The following is a 21,295-nucleotide window of genomic DNA, read 5'->3' as shown; positions in this document are numbered from 1 at the left end:
GAAAGTGAACGTGATACTAGATAGTAGAAAGTGCAGGAGAAATGTAGGAAGGCAGAATTTAGTTTCTGAACTTGGAATGCGGCCGGGGATATGGTATTAACATAGTTTAAAAAAATAAAGCTTGGACATTTTATTCACTACCAGGTGCAGGGACTCTTACAATTTAACCAAATTTTGGCACCACAAAGGGTCCTGGCTCCAAGTTAGAGAAATCAATCAAGAGGAAGAGAAAGCTACCTATTGAATCAAGACCTCTGACTGTTGCTCCTGGATAGGATACCTCCAAGAAACAGCTAAGTTCTGACCAGATCCAAACTTGAAGAGAACTGCTTCCTTTTTATCCTGGGAGACCTGTCTGCAAGATTGGCTGAAGTTAGATTGTGTAATTAAGTAAGCAAACATATGTCAGCTCAGGACTGGTAACTATCTGTGAAAAATAGATGCATCCAAAGAGATTTTGCTACAAAGGGCATAAAACCAACCTGGCCTGCCTTCAGTGTAATTTTGATGCTGTAACTCCCAAAATGGAGCATCAGGCTAGTGACCTTTTTATGCCACACTATACTGGAGAGGAGATGAACAATGATTCTGAACGAAAACTACATTTTTTAAGCTTTTTTAATAATTCTCTGATGTTTCATGATAAAACACAGTTCTAAAGTTAACACTGGCACCTCTGATCCATAACAAATTGCATTTTTCATTTCAGATACAAAGGAAAAGGCATTTTAAGAAAAGATTAACTTTTAGTTAGCTACATACAAGCAGAAATAAGTTGGACACTGCAGCCAATAATTCTTAAATCAGACTTGGTCAAGGAAAAAAAATAATATTCCATGATTACAAAATTGCCCTCTATTTAAGTCCCTTTTCTCCCCCTCAAGGGTTTTTTTTTTTTTTTTTTGCGCACAGACCCAACAGAAACATAGCTATCAATACAATTATATTAAGAGGCCATACATACTGCATTCAAACATAGCTGCCCCAATGTGTTAAGTTAGAATTTAAAGCCTCAAGTATTCCTATGCTTTGTAACAACATATTAATGCTTATATGCTAATGTTTTTGAGCTATAGAAAAGACAGATTTCTAAAAGGCTGTTTCTTTCATACATTATTAAATTTCTTGATATACTACCTGTTCAAAAAATGGATTTTAAGTTATCCTTACATAAAAACAGAGGTAGCTAAGTGGTAATATTTCTCAAATGCTATTGAGTTATTCAAGGTCCCAATACATGATGTGATTAAAAAAAGTAGTTTTATAAACAGTCAGGATGGATTAATTTTAAACTTGCTTCAGAGTAGTTTGTTTTTCCCAGATGTTAATGCTTTCTAACACAAGTATAGCTATTTGTATTTAGCTTTTGTCACCAAAGACAGCTGCTACATCATTGTGCAAACATGATAAATTCATTTTATTAGGCAAATATTTGAGTTCCATTCAAGTACTCTTAACATAATAAAAATAAAATAGCACTATATGCCGAACTGATTTACTGCTTAGTGGTACTTATGAAAATTTAAATAGTGCTCTTAACTAGATTAAGGGAAAGTCAAATATTCAAAACATTGATTGTAAGATTGCATGCTTTTACGGTCCCCAAATGATAGTTGATTCATTTAAAAAAATTGTGATAAAGAAACTCTTGATTTGCATCTTCTCCAGCATCTTAAATATGTTGATTAAGAAAGTGCCTTCTTCCAGCATTACAAAAATGTTGATTAAGAATGCATCAAAATGAAAGTAGCAAAATATCATTAAAAGTCAAAAGTGAACAGAAATTGAAATGGCCTGCAGTGGCCAAAGATTTTACAATCAGGTTAGTGTAGGCAACCGCTGGTGCCCAAACACAATCGATTGCGGGATTGGGGACATCGTTTTCTCAGAACAGTTAAAATGGCAACAACTGCAGGGGGGATAAAGATTTGAATTAGTTGCATTTGCTGAAAAATATTTCAGCACTTTAGGTGCATATGTTTACATCATGTCATACTTGGAAGTTAATGAAACAGGTCCATGAAATCCTACATTTCAATTTATATTACCTGTCTGCTAGGGGAGAGGAAAAAAATTCAGCCCCACTAGATTCATCTAAAGATGGACTCATTCTGCTGAAGTGTTCCTGATTCATAGCATCCATAAAACCCACAACAGAAACACAATTCAGGTTTTTCTAGACCCTTAGCAAAGTATTGATTTTTTTCAGATGTCAAAATTATATAAGCCAATTTGTGCACTTGTTTTTTTCTCATAACTTTGCCTTACATTCGGATGTACAAAATAACTTTTTGTTTTTCATACTGGCCAAATATTAACTTTGCTAGGTGTTTATCAGTATTTACATCTGGTAGGATTCTCTGACTTTGGCCTGCAGGGCATCACAGGTCTTCTTGGCATCTCCTAAAAGCATAGCGGTGTTGGGTTTGTAAAAGATTGGATTGTCCACAGCTGCATAACCGACACCCAAAGATCTCTTCATAACAATGATCTGCAAAAGGAAGAGTTTATATTTGACATAGCACATATCAATCTTCTCCCTTAGTGCAGGAGATTTGAATATAATCTCAATACACAAAATAAAATAAGGGATTTGATATTATGCCCTGTAATAGATCACTTTATGGGTGCCAATATATATATTCAATGTACTACTTGCAGGCCAATGTCACTGTGCCACATGAACAGGGTAGATAGGTGGTCTCCAAGTAATGTTCCACATTCCCATGCAGGAAACATAGGTTTGATTCTCAGTCTCCACCTCACCCCCGGCATAGGTAAGGTATGTTCCTAGATCCCAGGGAAGGAATGGCTTGCTTTAACCAAAAGCAAGACCAATGGCTGACTAGAGACTGTACTGGCACACACAAGCCCTAACCCAATGGTCTCCAGCCACTGAGGGTATGACTACACTACAGCTGGGAGAGAACGCCTCCCAGCCTGGATAGACAGACTTATCCTAGCTTGGCTCGAGCTAGCATGCTAAGAATAGCAGTATGGATGTTGTGACTTGGGTGGCAGCTGTGGGTCTGAGTGTGGCTAGCTAGCCCAAGCCTCTGCCAGGTCCACACTGCTAGTTTTAGGATGTTAGCTCGAGCCAAGCTAGCGTGAGTCAGTCTACCCAGACTGGGAGTCTCGCTCCAAGCTGCAGTCTAGACTTACCCTGAGGACGACTAGTGTGAAGAATTATTATACAGCAAGGGTACACTGGATGCTGTACAAAATACTAGAGAAGCTAACTATACAATGAAAATGGATGTAACGAAATGCAGGACGTGACACCTTAATTTCAAGTGCATGTAGCATCTCAGATCCACAGCATGTGAGATTGGGCAATAATGATTCAGTTAAAAGTCTTATTGCACACACAAATTACCTATGGAAACTCTACTTTTGACCACCACATTGAAGGTTTACTGTGCAGGGGAGAACACATTTAATTAACCAGGCAGAAAAAGCTGACTACAGAAAGATGTCAGAAAGGCCCTTAAAGCATGATTAAAGAATCCCCTGACATCACTCCCTAATGTTTGATTGCAATGACTGGGAAATGGATAAAGTGAATGATCATCTTTTAAAGGTGAGTTACCTAAAGTCTATCGTTGGCTGTAATATTGAGGTGATTCAATTCTCAAGAGTCTTCCATGCTCTCAAAGGTACTTAGTTCCAATCCACAGTTAACCATTTCAGGCTGTGGAGCTCCAAGAAGCAGGCATAGCTTGGCAAAATGGTGCCACCTTAGTCACTACAGTTTAACTGATTTTCATCCTCTAGAAGTTGAAAAATTTAAGACTATGCCAGCTTCAGGAGCACAGGTTTTTCCACACCTCTAGTGAAGTCGCTTGTTCGCCACAATCTTTTCATCTGATGTAGGACAGCTCTACATTATTTGTACACCTTGTCTATCACAAAGGAACCAAAGCAAGACTTTGGGACTCAAGAATATTATACAAACAAAGCAACTGCTCTCTTTTAGAACCCAGCCTCTCAGTAACAACAACAACAGAAATATTTGAGTGAAAGTCCAGCACCAATATTTGATAAGATCACATTCTTGATAACTATTTTCCAAGATAATATTGTGAAATAATGGGCTGTCAGTTCTGACATGGGTCTTTTAGAAGAAACAAATAGGTTTGGGATAATTAATGCTAGAGCCAATTAAGGAAATTAATCAGCAGACTTGGAGGTAGGGAAGTTACTGGAGCATTCGGCTTGCTTATATGGATTCCTCCAATCATGGTAATGGGCTATTAAGAGAACACTAATAATAACTCCATCACTCTAAGCACTTGAGTGTTTCAGGATGGCAAATCTGAATACTGAGAATTCACAGGAGTGATGAAGAATAATTGATAACATTTGTACTGCTGCACAGATAGATGCAACTCTGCTTCTTATCCACACCTCACCCAAACAGTATCTCTAAAAATTTTCTACATGCTAGATCTTTTTTCAAATCAGACTAACTCCTTTGGCTGCTTTATTAGTTTCACTATCTGAGGAATGATAGCTAATAAGGAAACTACATGGCTGTCTGTCCACTCCACCCTTCCCCAGGCCAACAGTGCCAAATATACTTGCCAACAGAATTCTACTCTTTAGCCTCGTGAGTTGTAGCCACCATTAGCTTCACTGGATCAGAGCACAGCAATATGCTTCTATTGCAACATTACTGATGCTCTGAAGTGCACTTCTGAAGTACAGAATATTCTGTTGTGCACAGCGCAGTACATGATGGGAAAACTTTGTATGCAAATAGAAAAAGTAGGATAATCCTATTAGCATCTCCAAACAAAACCGTTTTAGGAAAAGGTGGCTAAATGAGATTGCTACTATGTTTTATTTGTTCGCCTTACCTGTTTTGACTTCCAAACTTCTAGAACTGGCATTCCAGCAATGATAGAGTTAGGATCTTCTTGAGCTGCTGAATTAACTGTATCATTAGCACCAATTACAAGGACCAGGTCAGTTTCTGCATTAAAAAAATAAAAAGGAAAAAACAACTTGAAAAATCAGGAACAATACAGAATTTACTAGGAATAATGATTTGCATTATGATAGAACCTACAGTGCCAACAGAGTGTACAGTGCCTCACACAATGGAGCCCCAAACTCATCAGGAGAGTTCCTGTTCTGAACAGCTTACAACTTAAATACGGAAGACAGACAAAAAGCGAGCATGGACACTGGTATACAGAGGTGAAGTTTCTCATTCAACTGGTCAGTAGTAGAGCCAGGAATAAAACCCAAGTATCCTGACTACCGGATCCAGTACCCTATCCATTAGTCCATGATGCCTCCCTAAGTTAAATCCTTTTACATCCACATAAAGTTTCACAAACAAACTGAAAAACAGAAATTCTAGTATGTGGAGCCATATTATCCAACGGATCAATAGTAGCATCAAAACTTTTAGATACTCCATTAGTTTAAGTGACTGGGTATCTAGTACCATCATCTCCTGTTGACCAGCCACTACTGGGAGATGAGACACCACATGCCACTGGTTTCACAGCTATTAGGCCTTCACAGCAGAGTAATGTATAGATCAGAAATCCTGTGCTGAATTTTAGGTTCTGGAGAGGGGTGTTCTCTAGTGGTTAGAGATCTTTTTGCCCATTCCCAGCCTGTCTCCGTCTGTCCCTATCTCTTAACACAGGGGTCGGCAACCTTTCAGAAGTGGTGTGCCGAGTCTTCATTTATTCACTCTGATTTAAGGTTTCGTGTGCCAGTAATACATTTTAACGTTTTTAGAAGGTCTCTTTCTATAAATCTATAATATATAACTAAACTATTGTTGTATGTAAAGTAAATAAGGTTTTTAAAATGTTTAAGAAGCTTCATTTAAAATTAAATTAAAATGCAGAGTCCCCCGGACCAGTGGCCAGGACCCGGGCCACTGAAAATCAGCTCGCGTGCTGCCTTTGGCACCCGTGCCATAGGTTGCCTACCCCTGCCTTAGCATATCCCTTCCAGCCGGTTTCTCTCTGCTCTTATGTTTCCCACACTATTTCTGTCCCTCCCCCGCCCATCCTGTACTTCTACCCTTCCCAGTCCGTTTCTGTTCCCCTCTATTCTTGTTCCTGTTCCTCCCCATCCTTAGCCTGTCTACATCTCCTCTCTGCTCCTCAATTCTCTATTTTTGAGCCAGCCTGCTTCTTCCTTCTCCTCTATGTTCCCTCAGCATCAGCAGGGGAAGCAGTGAGAATACAGAAGGGGGTGAGGGGGAAGAGAGACACTGCCCTCAGTTCTACTACTTGGTGCCATGGCCAAGGGAAAGTCCTGCTCAACCCCTGCAGCCTTGAGTTGGAGCATGCTCAGTGCAGATGGAACTTTGCAGAATGTAGTTGCCAACCTCTAGCAAACCTCTACTGAACATGTGACATGGCAATTTTCAGAAGCTTATACCTTGGCCAAATTTGGGTGAACGTTCATGAGGACAGTAAAAGGCACCTTTCTGACTCCAAGGTAACCCATCTGCCACATTTCAAATCCCTGCTCCAGAGCATAAAGGCATTAAAATTTGTTAATGAAGCATATGCAAGTACGTTTTAATCCTTGGCAAAACATTTTTCTCTAACAATGTTCACAAAACAGATGAACAGTTTTTGCCAAAACATTCCAAAAGATTCAGCCTGAATGGTTAAAATTTGGTAAATATATAAAGCATATAATAAGAAATTCTTGTAATAGAAAGCATTTAGCAGACGTGGAAACAATGCGTATTGTTGCCTATTGTTATAGACACGTGCGTGGCTCTATTTTCATTTGAAAATGAAACAAAAAATAACCACTGCAAGTTTAATATACTAGCAAATAATGTAGTTTTCAAGTTATCACTCTCTCTAACCTGGGAAGTCTTCATTGATCTCATCCATTTCCAGCACAATATCATATGGCACACCTGCTTCTGCTAGGAGCACATTCAGCTGACCAGGCATCCGACCAGCCACAGGGTGAATACCAAACCTAGCAAAAAAAAAAAAAAAAAAGGGAACATACCCATTAGCAGATATAGCCTGTTTCATTTCATACTTTAAGGATTTGGCCAAGTATGGGATAGAACGCTAGTTCCTAACTGTGCTAATACCTACAGAATTACTCAAAAAAAAATTTAAATCTCCAAAGACAAATCACATTTATTTTCCAGCATTTCCTGGGAGTTTGGGGAGACAGAGTGGGAGGGAAGGAGCTACAGAAGAGGAAGATATTTGAAATCACATAAAACCACTAGATTAAGATTTTAAATCTCAACCCTTCAGCCTCAAGGACCACAGATTAAATCCATCAGAATAAAGTTGTGCCAAAACCAAATTCGTGTGTTGGAAACCACAGGCAAGAAAAGCCCCTAAATTAGCCCCTTCCCTGAGACAAGATGGCCATTTATAAGGTTAAAGCACCATTGACGCATCCAGGACAAGAGAAAAGGTTTCCAATTCTCACTGATTTTATTGGAAATTGAGTAGATTTTAACTTTTATTTAATGGAACTAGCCCTTTTAGTATGCTGATCCACAAGGAAGCTGCCTCTGGAGATCCTGCAGCAATGAGAATGACAGAGGCACTCCCAATTACAGCGGTGGAGGAACTAGTGGCAGAGGCTTTCCAGATAAGTGAATGGGGCTGTCAGGAAATGCATGGCTGGTGAACAACATAGCAACAGTGAAGTAAAGTTTCCACGAGGTAATATTCTACTTCAATAGGGTGGGGTTTTTTTAAATAGTTTTAAAAATAACTGCCTTTTTCCTGCTCCCTTTTGGCTGACAAATCCTTCTGTCACCAGCCAAAGTGAGATATATATGCCAAAACATTTGTGTCTACCTCCCAAACAATACTAGAAGAATTAAAAACATATGAACAGCATATTTGTCTTTGGCTCCCACAACAGATGTTGGGAAGGCTCCTTAGGTTATCAAGAATTACAAGTGCCACATATCGTAAAGGGTGTGACCAGAATCAACAACTCTCCTATGAAAAATGGAAGACCATGTGGGGTGTTCCACAACCAAAAGGTATCTCCCAACTTTCTCCAGAAGAATCTTCAAGGCTAAGTTAGAGAGCGAATACTTTACTCTTGATTACAAATAAAATGTATCCTTTCAAGAATTCAGACTCGAACAGAGTTTCCTTAAATTAAAGTTTGTCCCAATTATCTAGGACTTCAGCTGCTTCTGGATAAAATTATTTTAATTTCTGAAAGATGGGAACCATTGAATTTATCATGGTAACAAGAGTAATTGCCATAAAATTACTCTCATGAAATGGGAAGATTAAACTGGGGCGAGGGGGGAAAAAGGCTGTGTGCTCTACTTTCTTTACTTCATGTAATGAACTCAAATGGGGCATTAGAAATCTGTTTTTAAGAAGTTGGCATGTAGCTATTTGCATCTTTTCAAAGAACATGACAATCTCCTTAGAATGAAAGAGGCCACTCCATCTCATGGCATGTATCTCTCTAATCCCTAGACTCTGACATTATTAACAACTTTATTCTAGTGAGAGGAAGACAAGAGTAAAACAAGTCATCTGTACTTTGCTTGATGTATTATGCTGTAACTTTCAGGCAAAATATGATACTATAAAAATATAAGATTGGTGACAGGTTAGATCTACTTTGTTACAAATGAACTTTGTCAAACAGAATTATGACCATTTCATCTGGTAGTCATTAAAAGAAAAATGCAAGCAATTAAGGTCTTTACAGTAGGAACAGAAGTCTGGTCTCCTTAATGATGATTTAGTTTTTACTCGAATTTTTTTATTTTCTTAGAGTGCACATTTTGAGAGATCTCCTTTTCTTCTCCACTCAATATTTTACCATATCAAAACTTTGACAAAATGTACAAAGTTAGCATTGCAATTTTTTCTACCTAGCAAAGCCTTACTTAACAGTTTATCTCTTCCCTTTCCTCCAACACACATTCAGGTGACACCAGAGGATATAATCATAGGTATATAAAGTTTTCTAGTACCTTACATCTAGCAGTGCAGCAAAACTACAAATAATGCAGGCCAGAATATTAAGTCTCTACCATATATCCTAATGACATCGCAGGGCAAGTTTAGATAGCCAAAAGGTTATTCCCAAACTGGAATTTAACCAGGACACCAGAGATAATATCCATTACTCTGGGTGAACAGTAGATGGAGTTTTAGCCATAGAATTTTTGGTGAAGGCACATAGTTGTTTTTTTCATCTCATCTAAATGACGGCACCTCCACAGAACAGTTCCTCCCAGCATCACTAAGGCTACACACACAGGTTAATTGCACCTCCCTAATCCTACTTTATATTCCCCTGCTTATGAATCCAAAGATAATATGGAGAGATTTGTTTCTGTAAAACTGAAAAACTGTCTTAATTATAAGGCTGCTTTTCACCCTTATGTTTGAGCCCTGTATAGCATAGAGTCTCAAATATTTCCATACTGAGGACCATTATAGTATAACAGATTTTCTCATGGTCATTTCCTTCCCACATTACTAGTCACAATCCAACATGTTCCCCAAAGAAGCAACGGTGATCAGCACATCAGAGTAGTACTAGGACAGAATTCAGGAGATAGGTGCTAATTTGCTTTAATCTCATGGGTATGACCACTTAGCTGCAACTCCTCCCACTATTTTGATTTCTTCGACGGGTGCAGGTATTTAAATTTATCAGACCCAAATCACCTCCTTGTTTGCAGCCCCTACTTCTCTAGTCTCTCCTCCAGGCCATGCTGTAGGTGGGTTATGTTGTCCTATACGTTTGATACCCTCCAGTTTTGGAGTCAGCAATTTTGATCATGGTTGAATTTACACAAAGAAATGCCAAAAGATAATTAAGTGACTTCAGTTCCTGTACAGCAAACCAAAGAATCAGAGGTGTGATAAAGGAGTTCTTAAAGAAATATAAAGGAGCTCTGCTTGAAGACTGATGATTAAGCAATTGGAACTTGCTAGGACAAGAGAATTGTCTTTCCATTGTGCATATTTCATCATTACAATGGAATCAGTTCACAACCCCCACCAGTGGTCCACAAACTACAGTTTTTGAACCACTGACATGTAGTGGATACTAATTTTCACGCTGTACAAATATAAATTTAGAATGAGAATAATCTGTTTAACTACCAGTAGTAAGGTTAAGGCAGCTTGAACATCAGCTAATTTGAACTCCACGTTCAAAACCAGACATACTGAATGATCACTCCACTCAGCACTATTAGATGCTGTGACAAGATGCAAGTACAGTAACTCCTCACTTAAAGTTGTAGTTATGCCCCCATTCAACCCCCCTGTTCCCCGCCCTCTGACCGACTCAACCCCTATCCACACCCCCATCCCCCAACTACCACCCCAAACTCCCCTGACCTCTATCCAATCCCCCTGCCCCCTTACCGCGCTGCCTGGAGCACCGGTGGCTGGCGGTGTGGCTCAGAGCACCAGGACAGGCAGCCGTGCCGAGCCAGCCATGCCACCACGCAGCACAGAGCACCGGGTCAGGCCACGGCTCTGCAGCTGCGCTGCCCCAGGAGCTCACAGCCCCGTCACCCAGAGCATTGCACAGGTAGCGCAGTGAGCTGAGGCTGCGGGGAAGGGGGAACAGCGGAGGAGGAGGCGGGGGCTAGCCTCCCGGGCCAGGAACTCACGGGCCGGGTCGGATGTGGCCCGCGGGCCGTAGTTTGTCCACCTCTGGCCTAAAGTTACACACCAACCACTCAGTAATGTAAACCATGTGCAGCAGCACAGCTGCTTCCAAACTGCGCCCAAATGCAATGATTTTTAGTACTTTAGAAGAACTCTTATTTTGAAACATGTTAGAAAATCATCACTATTTTGGCCAGGAACAAAGATTTCCCAACAAAATTCTCTTTAGTTACTAATAAAATTCGAGCTTCTTTTTGATTAAAGCTGGCTTACAAATTAAAAAAACAAAAAACAAAATATGCTTGAGGTTTCTATTAAATACTAGATCACAACCTTGTTTCCAGGGCTGATCCCCAAACCGACATATAAGTTGCCAAGTGAATGAACTTTCACCTTCCTGAGGGAAGGGGAAGAAGAGGAAAGAAATATTTTTGGTTGGTGGAAGGAGTTATGGTATGGACCATCATCTCTCACAGATTTTGACAAACACCACCAGAAACCATACGCTACACATTTGGAAGGTTTATAAACTGTTTACACAAAATCTATTTGACAAGAGACATTTAGAGGACTCCCAAAGGGAGTTTGTTTCTGAGAGTCTTGATGACCAAATATGACAGTAGCTTGCCAGTACCTCTTGGAACAAATGCGTGCAAGATTGTCAAACCGTGTGCATGTGTGTGTGTGTGTGTGTGTGTGTGTGTGCGCGCGCGCGCGCATGGATACAGACACTCACCATGATCGTGTTGATAAAGATTTCATACAGGCAACATTTACACAGATAGTTAGTGAACTTATCCACTCATCTCAAAAAGGAAGATCCTACCAGCCATTCAGGTGAGCATGGCAAGGCTGAGAAGAAGCAAGAGCAGACCAAGTGCCTCATAAACACAGAAGAGATTACACTAGAAACACGGGGGGGGAGGACACTTTTAAAAATGCTCCATCTAAACATGGTATAACCTTGAAGAATTATTTTTGTAGTTACAGATTTGCACTCAACTTGAAATCCCCTCCAGTTTATGACAACCTCTTGATTTCACCACCATCACATGCAATGGGTGCGACATGTCCTATTCACATTCATTTACAACAGCAGTTCTTGAAAACGACAAGCTTTTTTAAGGACTCTCTGCCGACGCAAGAAGACCGTACTGCATCTGTTACAATCAGCTCACATTTGGACTGTCTTCTTCGCAGCCCTATTGGCTAGAAACTTTCCTTTTTCAAAATGAAAGCTTAGATTCTGCAAAATCTGAAGATGCCATGTAAGCCTATAAATACATCTAGACTGTCACATAAATACATCTAGAATGTTAAACATTCCCCTACAGCACACACCATCACGAAGAAACAAACCCTTCCCAAACTACAAAACTAGATACTACCAGTGCTAGTGCATTTAAACACACACACACACACACACACACAGACTATGTCAGGAATCCTGGGATAAGTTTTCAGCACTGATAAAAGAGCTTTAATGATTTGTGCAATTTTATCTGTGTTTAATTTAAACTCAGTTGCCTAGGATGTTATTACAGATGCAGTAGTATTCTATTTTTAATGCTTACTGAGGACTGAAGAACTTCAGAATGGGATTTACTATTTGCGGTTAACATAGTCAATCTTTTTACTCAAAACAGATAAGAAAACAATACTATTTTCCTCAATTCTGAATAAGTTTATTTATATTTAACCCATTGCAGAAGTGGTTCAAGATTATTTCATTGTCATGTGGCTCTGGTGTTTGTACTGAAAGAATGCATAATGCATGAACGTTAAACGCCAACACACAGGAGTCAGTGTCCGGCAATCTTCCTCCGAGAGCACTTCATCCATGTAAAAATAGGATTTCTGTAACTCTGCCAAAGTTGATGAGACACATAGGGTGCTCTAAGGAAGTTACATCTGCTTGGTGCCTATTTTAGCTTGCTCAACAAATTTTTTTTAATGTCTGAACATTTATACACACACAGGATAGCTTGCTCAACAGAGCCCAATTTCTCCCCTCTTAACTTTCTATGCCCTCTGTCCCACACGTGCAGCCTCTCTGTTCCCAGTACATACACATCTGCCAATTCTCTTAAAAAACACACTCTAGTTTCATGGAGAGATAACATGAATGACAATTTAAGTACAAAGGGCATGCAGATACTCTAGCACTTGTTTATTGCTCACAAAAATCTGAGTTACAAAAAACATAAGGCCTGATTGGAAAAGATTTTAAACTGTCCATTTTTACAAAATAGAGCTTTCGGTCAAGAAAACACTTCCAATTTTTCTTCTAGGAAACTAAGACCTTCCCTGGGGCATGGGTCACTTGCCAGGATTTTCTGGTTATCTCTCACCTAATCAATTCCTGGACATTGCAAGGGCCTCAGGCATTGATGCAACTTGGTCCCTCTTATTCCTTTCCCTGTGGCACGTAACAGTATTACAGACCACATGAGACCACACTGTGGTCTAATTTCTGTTGTTGGGTTTGGTGTGCGGGCTCTGGCTGGTGTTTGTGGCCAGTGATATACAGGAGATCAGAGTAGATGATCTGGGGTCCCTTCTGATCTTAAATGCTATGACTCTTTAAGGCAAGATTCATGTAATTTGAAAGAATAATGTAAGAATTCGAACTAATTAGTTTTATTTACTTAAATGTAAAGAAAAGTTAAAGATGGCATCCATCCATATGTTCCAGAAACCCTTGGCATAATTAGAATGCAAGACCTAGTATCCTACATGCAGCAATACAATTTGACTACATCCCAACACCCGTAACCTAGGTAAATTTAAAAACTCAAGTCCACCTACCTTACAATTTCTCCCATTTTCAAATGCCTAGGAAAGAAGCTAGGAGCTTTGCCTTGTGTCCCAAGATCATGAGACACTAGCACATAAGTCCTTCCAATATATTAACCTAAAAAAATTAGTCAAGACCAGCCATCTAGTGATTGAAGTTTGAGAAAAATATTCAGACAGTAATGTAGATTTTCTCTCACAACTGCATATTCCACTGACTATGGCAGCTAAAAAGTAAAGAACCCACATGCTTAGTCAATAGATTTAAAATTAAGTCTGTGCGCTTTCTTCGAATACTTCAGCACTTGCATGCAACTTCCTTAACCTACTGTAATTGGTTACTATTGCACCTTGTGCAGAAATTTTAAATACACACATTCTACAAGAATGGCTATAAAGTCACACAACTGATATCATGGACTAAATATAATGCCTGTGGACAATGTTCAATATGCTATGTATTTGAGCATTTCTTTATATTAAACACACCATATAATATATAATTTAAGAGATTAAATTCATACCCTACCTTAATCTGAATTTAATTCAGTGTAGGCAAGTCCTCAACATCCATCCATAGAATTTTAAAGTGGACTAGCTATTCCTGATTAACTCTCTATGCGGATGCTTTTGCTGTAGATTAAGGGTGCCTTATTTTGAATTAGTTTAATGCACTTCAGAAGTGCATTAAGATCATTCGGAATCAAGCCCTTACATGCATTGTAATGAACCATTCGAGATATATGGTAAATGGAGAGTCTTCAATGACAGCTCTGTAGTACTACAAAGGCAGTAACAGAGAATAAAACTGCTTGAAGACCAAGTGTCTTCCCTTGGCTCCTAATGGATTCTGGGAACTTTCTAGTCTATGACACTTTTTGTAGCTCTACCAGTCAATAACAAGAAAGGAAAAGCCAGCAGGAAGGTTGAGTAACATGCAGTTTTCTTACATGATTCTACTAATACATTTAATACGTGATCTGCTGCAAGATCATTTCAAGTCAGTGGTGATGTTAGCAATGCATTTTAATGACTAAAGCAGACTTAAATTTGCAAACCCTCGTGTATTTCTGAATTTAAGACCTGGTCATAAAATGCTATACATCATGTTATATAATCTATGCTCTTCACTGAGCATGTTATGGCTACAGGCAAAGTTAAGGAAACAGTGTCTCTGAATCAATCATGAGCCGTGAAGCAAAAAAAGACCATATGACAAATGCAATTTTTCTTGGCACAGCATGGGCATAACAAACTGATGACAATCGTATGTCCATGCTGGCACGCTTCCAAGGCGAATGTGTGTGTGTGTCACTGCATCTGGATGCTGAGCGTGCTTGGGTCCTGAGGCACTTCAGACCTACTGAAACCAGAGGGACAGCAGCTGCACTCAATGAACACTGTGGGAGCTCCACAAAGTGATGAAAGGCCTAAATGACCACAAACTGTAAATACAGATTTATTTCATTAAAATACTAGGTAACCACTGCAGCAATCTCTTCCTGAAATTGACTCATTTTAAATATAATCCAGTTACTTCACAAAGCTTCGGTCATATTTTTCCCATACAAAGCTGACATGCAAGGTGAAATCAATAATACTTTATATCATTATGAAAAAAGGAAGCTAGCCCTCACAGAAGCTATAAAAGAAAAAAATCAAAGAAAGAACAGGACACTGTCATCATATCACCCCAAATGAGGTTTTTTTGTTACATACCTAATGGGCCTTCAGGATCTTTAACACAATTCGGCAATGAAACCAGCTTCCACTAATGGTGAGAAAATAAGGGATGAAAAGAATTGCCATGGGAAAGAAAGACATCAGGGGCCTCATTCAGCTTTCCTACATGTAGATTAAACTGCTACACAGAAGTATATTATTTTGGGTGATTGCTAATGAACAATTTTACTAACTGGTATTCTTATCCATCAAATTATGTACTACAAACACTGCCGGGTACTATCAATATCGTTTCTATGAATGTGGAAGATACTGGAGAAGAAAACACATATTAATTGCTAGAACGTTGACTCCAAAGCAACGTCACTATGTATTTAAAAGAAACACACAGAAATTAGAGAATGAGTTTGGCTAACCAGCATCTGTCAGAGTATCTTTTTTTTATATGACAACTGAGACTTGACTAATTTTTAAGATATTAAATTACCATAATTAAAAAATAGCTTCCAAAACAAATTGTGATGGAGAGATGACAGGTATTGAAAGCACTGGAAAGCTAAGTCTTGTGAGGAAGGAAGAATGAAAGGACTGAAGTTTCCATGTTTGTTAGCTTCATTGTGAATTGCTTCCTCTTTTTGTAACACTCTATTGGGGTAAATTCTGTGGAATTTAACATTTGTTTTGAGTTCCAACAGCCTTTACCTGTAGAGCTAGAGGAGTTGATGTAAATATGGATGTGAAAATATAGTCCAACTTGCAATGGCAACTACAGGATAAAAACCTGGCCTCCAAAGTCTTATGACTGGAGCTACAATGGCAACAAACGCCCATCTCTTCAGAAAGTAGCTAGTGTGGGCTGGGCAGGAACGTTCTAAACAAATCAGAAGCTAGATGCATTTACACCCAAGGGCATGGGGTGTAAAAGACTCAATGATGCAGCTCTGTCGTTTGGGAGAGTCCAGTGGTGAGCTGCAAAGGGACTAGAGGGCTCAGGCAGAGCTCTCAGCATATCCTTTGCAAGTTACAGTCTCTGCCACAGACAACAGAAAGAAGACCTTACGAGGACTTTTAGGAACATGCCAGATCAGAGAGCTAATCTTAACAGAGGGGACAGCCTGATCCTTCCCTCCTCAGGACTAGAAGTCCTTGAGAAGGAAACCTTTTGCCACAGTTTAGAGCAGGCTCTACCACTTCACTGTTAAACACAGACTAAGGGGCTCCTGAGAGATCGCCAACCGCTCTTGCTGCTCTGTATGCCTCTCCTACCCCATTACCAGAGTCTCCTAAGGGCCCCAGTGTCTGCAAGCCTGCCAGCCCTTGTGCAATTAAAAATGAATTTGCCACCAAGTACTCGGCATTCTTAGCTAACTCATAACATGTTGGGGGGGGGGGGGGGGAAGGTTGGAGAGGAAAAAAAGTGGGATGACATTTAGTGGGTGGGTGAGAAAAAGTTGAAATGTAGAATTTTTTAATGCTGTTAGTGTGTGTGTGTGTGTGTGTGTGTGTGTGTGTGTGTGTGTGTGTGTGTGTGTGTGTGTGTGTGTGTGTGAGAGAGAGAGAGAGATTTATCCAATATTTTAAATGCAGATTTTTTTACCCCCTTTTTAGTGTAAATAAAGCCACTCAGGGTGGGCTGCCCACCTTTTGTGTGTTTACTGGCTACTAGTGTGTGTTTTATTTGCTCCTCAGATTGTAAGCACTGATTCCATTAGTATAAATCAGTTAAAAATGAAATCCAGAGTAAGTTTCCTGAGGGAAATAAAGCCTGTATTCATGGTGTGAAGATTGCTGCCTCAGGTGGAGGTACCTTAACATCCTTCCATCTGGTATTGGATTGATTTTTCCTGGCATTCCCATCCCCTTCTCACTCCCTTCCCCGCCCAAGTTCCAGGAGTGCCATGTCCTCTCCTACTTTAAACCTCCCCAGAAGACAGTGACAGTGCAACAGGCATGAGACTTGATTCCCCGGGAAGGAAGCAAAAGTTAGGAAACAGGAATGATTTGAACAGGATCCTGTACTATATTTCAGTGAAGCAGCTGTTCCTGAACAGAAGTCTCCTCTATATGTTGTGTCTTTAGAAAACCAAATGACTGTACTTTGAGAGATACTTCCAAGGGAAGGGTAATATTTAAAAAAAAAAAAAAAAAAAAAAGAGATTCAACTTTCCAAAGATTTCATGAGCACTTATACTGAGCAACAGCAGTAAAAGGTTAGAGTGTTGTAGCCATTGCTTGTAAGGATGGAGCCCAGCATGACAGACCAAACAAAGTAGTACTAAGCTTAAAAAGATTAAAAATTAACTGCTGAAATAAATGAATGCAACTCCACTGAAGTCAATAAATGGCACCAATACCTGTGTGATTAAACAGTATCATGAAATTATTAGACTGTTTGATACTCTGTGGTAGGTTGATAAGAGTAGAACATTCCTCCAGTTAGCTTGTTCTCAGATATCAGCACAAACATAATTGGTGACAGCAAAAAGCAGACTTCTAAGGCATTTTCATACAATGAAAAATCCTTTGTTATGTCTCCCTCTACAAACACACACACACACCCCACCCCCACAATGGTACTTACCGGACATGTTTGCCTTGTTCTTTCAGCATCTTCACCAGATCAGCTATGGGGTACTGAGCTTTCGCTGCACACAGACCATAACCTGAAAGAAACATTCCCATACTTAAACAATTGTTTCTCCAGTTCAAAGTAGGAAAAGTTGCTTCATTTCCTTCACGTGTACACCAGAAGCTCTAACCATAAAAAAGCTGAACTCAAACATCACGATAACTCATGAGAGTTTCAGCACAACCTAATTTTTTCTTCTTCTTTTTTGCTCTCCAGACTGAACTATAGTTGTGATATCAATACATCCGTTTGGACAACTAAACTTCAACTTTACAGAAACATACATCCTGTTCTGTTGTACTGGAACAGGCGGTTTCACACAAACATAGCCAAAATTTGGTGCAGAAGCTACTGTCATACCTTCAAACTTGGATATCTACAATGCAAATCCAGGTGGGATACAGCCTTTAGGGATATATCATTATTTTACTTTCATTAACTTTGTACAGAAATAATGCATGGGAGGAACATGCACCACCCTTAAAACCCTCAAGAGCATAAATTGTAAGCAGCATTCTTCCAGTAATATAGTGCCGGAAGTACCAATGATAGCAATAAATGCCAAACACCAAAACAATACATCTGTGTGCCTGTTTGAAGCAAAGGTAACTCTTATGAAACAGCGTATTTGCCTAAATTGGCATACATAAAAGGATACTAAGAGTGCTGGTGGAGTTTTATACATTAATAGTAAGATGCTGTCCTATGCAGCCATTGGCATCATGTGGTTTAATGAAAACAAATCTTGAAATATAACTAATGACCAACTTCTCTTTAAAAGGATACTCTACTACGGAAGTATACAAAACCTACATTTTTTTTTTGGCCAAGAGAAAGGTTTTATAAAACCCTATGAGAAGTGTTTTCAAGATTTTTATTATCTCAGTGGTTGGATTTAGATATTTATCAGCTGTCCAAAAAATAGAACATTGAGCTAGTGGAGAAGAACCACAAAAATCTTCCAGTTCTAATAATCCAAGGTAGAGAAATTTTATTACTGCCACTAGCTGTATTATGATCATGCCTAAAAGCCCCAACCAAGATTATAACTCTGTTGTGCTAGGTGTTGGCTGTACAGACAGAGTAAGAGACAGCTCCAAGCCTTAAGAGTTTACGAACTAAATAAACTAGATAAACGGTAAGAAGAGAGACACCAAGACACACAAAACTGAAGTGACTTGCCCAAGGAGGCTACACAGTTGGTTAGTGGCTAAGTTGGGAACAGAACTAAAGACTACCGACTCCAAATTTAGTACCTTAACCTCTAAACCACATGTCCCCTCTTATGATTGTGAATCATGAAGATGTATAACCTATGTCCCTTTAGTGTCTTACAATATCCACTGTCACTGCCTCTTACCTGGAGTAATGATAATACTATTGGCCTCCCTTATCATTTCAACTGCATTGTCCAAGTTGACTTCTGTGTGAGTACCAGTAATTTCCATAGGTTTCCCACCAGCTGTTGAAGTGGTACCATAGCCACCAAGTATGACATTGGCAAGAGAACGATTCATGGCCTGAAAAACAAGGTGTTTTTGTCCAGCTGATCACTAAATCCAAGATAACAGAAAAATAGTTTTACAAAGCAAACTTTCTTCTGTATCGTGTTTTTTTTAAAATACTCTTCTGGTTTTTTTTAAGACATTTTTTTACCCCAAATTAAAACATTTCAACCAAAAAAAAAATGGACATTTCAACAATAAAAGGGATGTGGGGGTAGGAATGATGAAATTTCTGCAAAAGATGTTCCTTGTTGTTGACCAGTTCTTCCTGTAACCATAGAATCTCTAAACCATAGTATGACAATTAAATGGCCCTTATAGGTAGCTTTATAAGCTGCCACCACTGCTTCAAGCTGAAAAATAAAATAGAACAAAGCAAAATACACAAGCCAAGCTAACCAAATGCTAACTCATACAACGCGTTAGGGAACTGAAGAGGACCGAAACCAGACACTGGTGGACCACCAAAAAGGGTTTAAAGGCTAAAAAAGCTACTCCTCCTGAGAATTCAGTTCCATGGACTGACAACAAGAACACTCTAGCTGACACCAACTACTATGATGCATGCTCTTTCTAATAGCTAGGGTCCCAAAATATTCAGGTACTACCAGGAAATAGGCAAAATTTGTTGTAATTACAGTCTGACAAACTTTAAAGGGGAATAAAAGGGAAATAACTTTGCTCTTAGGTTTAAGAGTGTGCATGCCATGCCAGGTTATACCCCAGAGCAAATCTTTTAATAAGAACGGATGTTAATCTGCACACATGCAAATGAGAGGAAAACCCACAAGGAAGTGTACAGTGCCAAATTAAGTGTTTAAACAAAATCTGCTACAGCCTTAGAAGATGTGCCACTCTGGAGAATTCTAACACCTGTCAAAAGAACAAAGAAAGAGAAACAAGGATGTTACAAGTGGAAGGCCTTTGTTCACAAGTGATGTGGTAGCAGCATTTCAGATATCATGAGGACAGATGTTGGGCCTGACCCAAAGCCCACTGGAGTTAATGGCAGTCCTTCCCTTGACTTAAATGTGCATTGGATCAGACCCATTCTGAGACCTACAATTAGTACACAATTTTGGATATATGCTATGAAGCTTTAATACCTCCCCTATTTCAAGGGGGGGAAGAGAAAAATAGAATTTATTGGCAATTGCACTGTAGTGGCTAATTACCAGGTAATGTGGTCTGGAAAGAGGAGAATGCTCCCAACAAAACTCAATTGCCTTAAAGACACTGGGGCTGATACTGCAAGATATAGAGCAACCTCCAATCTTGTTAAAGCTTGGGGGGGGGGGGGGTGGAGGAGAGAAAGCAGCAGCTCCCTAAAGATACACAGGCCAACTCCAAAAACTTGTACTTTACTTGGAAGGTCTTTACAAGGGAAGTTAAAAGGAAAGAGATACCTCATTGTGCAAGAAGACCACGAAATCAGAAAAGGAGACAGTGCCCCAAGATATTACCAGAATAGTTAAGTCTTCTTACTGTCTAAACTTCACTGTGCATTCCACAGACAGGCAATTTGCATGGTGCTTAAATATTAGTTAATGGTTAAACAGCCTGTCCATCTATATGTGTAAACCAAAAGCAAAGGGGAAGGGGGTTCTCCTAACAAAGCAAAAACTTTCTACGAAAATAGGCCTGTGTTAAGGTTGTAAAGAAAAAGAAACCAATTCAAGTAACAATAGGGTTACCATACGTCCGGATTTTCCCGGACATGTCCGGCTTTTTGGGCCTCAAATCCCCGTCTGGGAGGAAATCCCAAAAAGCCGGAAATGTCTGGGAAAAGAGGGAGGGAGGGAGGGAAGGGCCGGCAGTGCTCGGCCGTGGGCTGGGGCTGGCGGTGCTCGGCCGGGGGCCGGCGCCCCAGAGCTCGAGCCGAGCCGGGCGGGAGACGCCGAGGCCAGAGCCTCTTGGCCTGGGCCGGCCGGCCGCCGGAGGGAGCCACTGGGCCGCGCCCCGCCCCGCCACCGCCCCAGCTTACTTGCTGCCTCTCTGTTTCAGGCTTCCCGCGAACATTTGATTTGCGGGAAGCAGGGGAGGGGGAG

General features: G+C 39.9%; 1 protein-coding gene across 4 annotated transcripts in view; it reads right to left on the bottom strand.

Annotated features, from left to right (window-relative positions):
• Positions 1 to 600: 600 nt before the first annotated feature.
• The window catches only part of NNT (nicotinamide nucleotide transhydrogenase), a 62,664-nt gene continuing 41,969 nt past the window's right edge, over positions 601 to 21,295 (bottom strand). For all 4 annotated transcript variants that reach the window (XM_008168720.4, XM_065598901.1, XM_065598902.1 and 1 more), the window contains 5 exons: positions 19,103 to 19,262; positions 17,695 to 17,776; positions 6,854 to 6,972; positions 4,860 to 4,975; positions 601 to 2,491 (listed from right to left, as the gene is read on the bottom strand). In XM_008168720.4, coding sequence (XP_008166942.1) covers positions 2,342 to 2,491; positions 4,860 to 4,975; positions 6,854 to 6,972; positions 17,695 to 17,776; positions 19,103 to 19,262 — 627 coding nt within the window. In that variant the 3' untranslated portion in view covers positions 601 to 2,341. The remainder of the gene's footprint in view (positions 2,492 to 4,859; positions 4,976 to 6,853; positions 6,973 to 17,694; positions 17,777 to 19,102; positions 19,263 to 21,295) is intronic.

The sequence above is a fragment of the Chrysemys picta genome, chromosome 6 (assembly GCF_011386835.1).
Source record: "Chrysemys picta bellii isolate R12L10 chromosome 6, ASM1138683v2, whole genome shotgun sequence".
Lineage (NCBI taxonomy): Eukaryota > Metazoa > Chordata > Testudines > Emydidae > Chrysemys > Chrysemys picta.
This window is presented reverse-complemented; position numbering and strand designations above follow the sequence as displayed.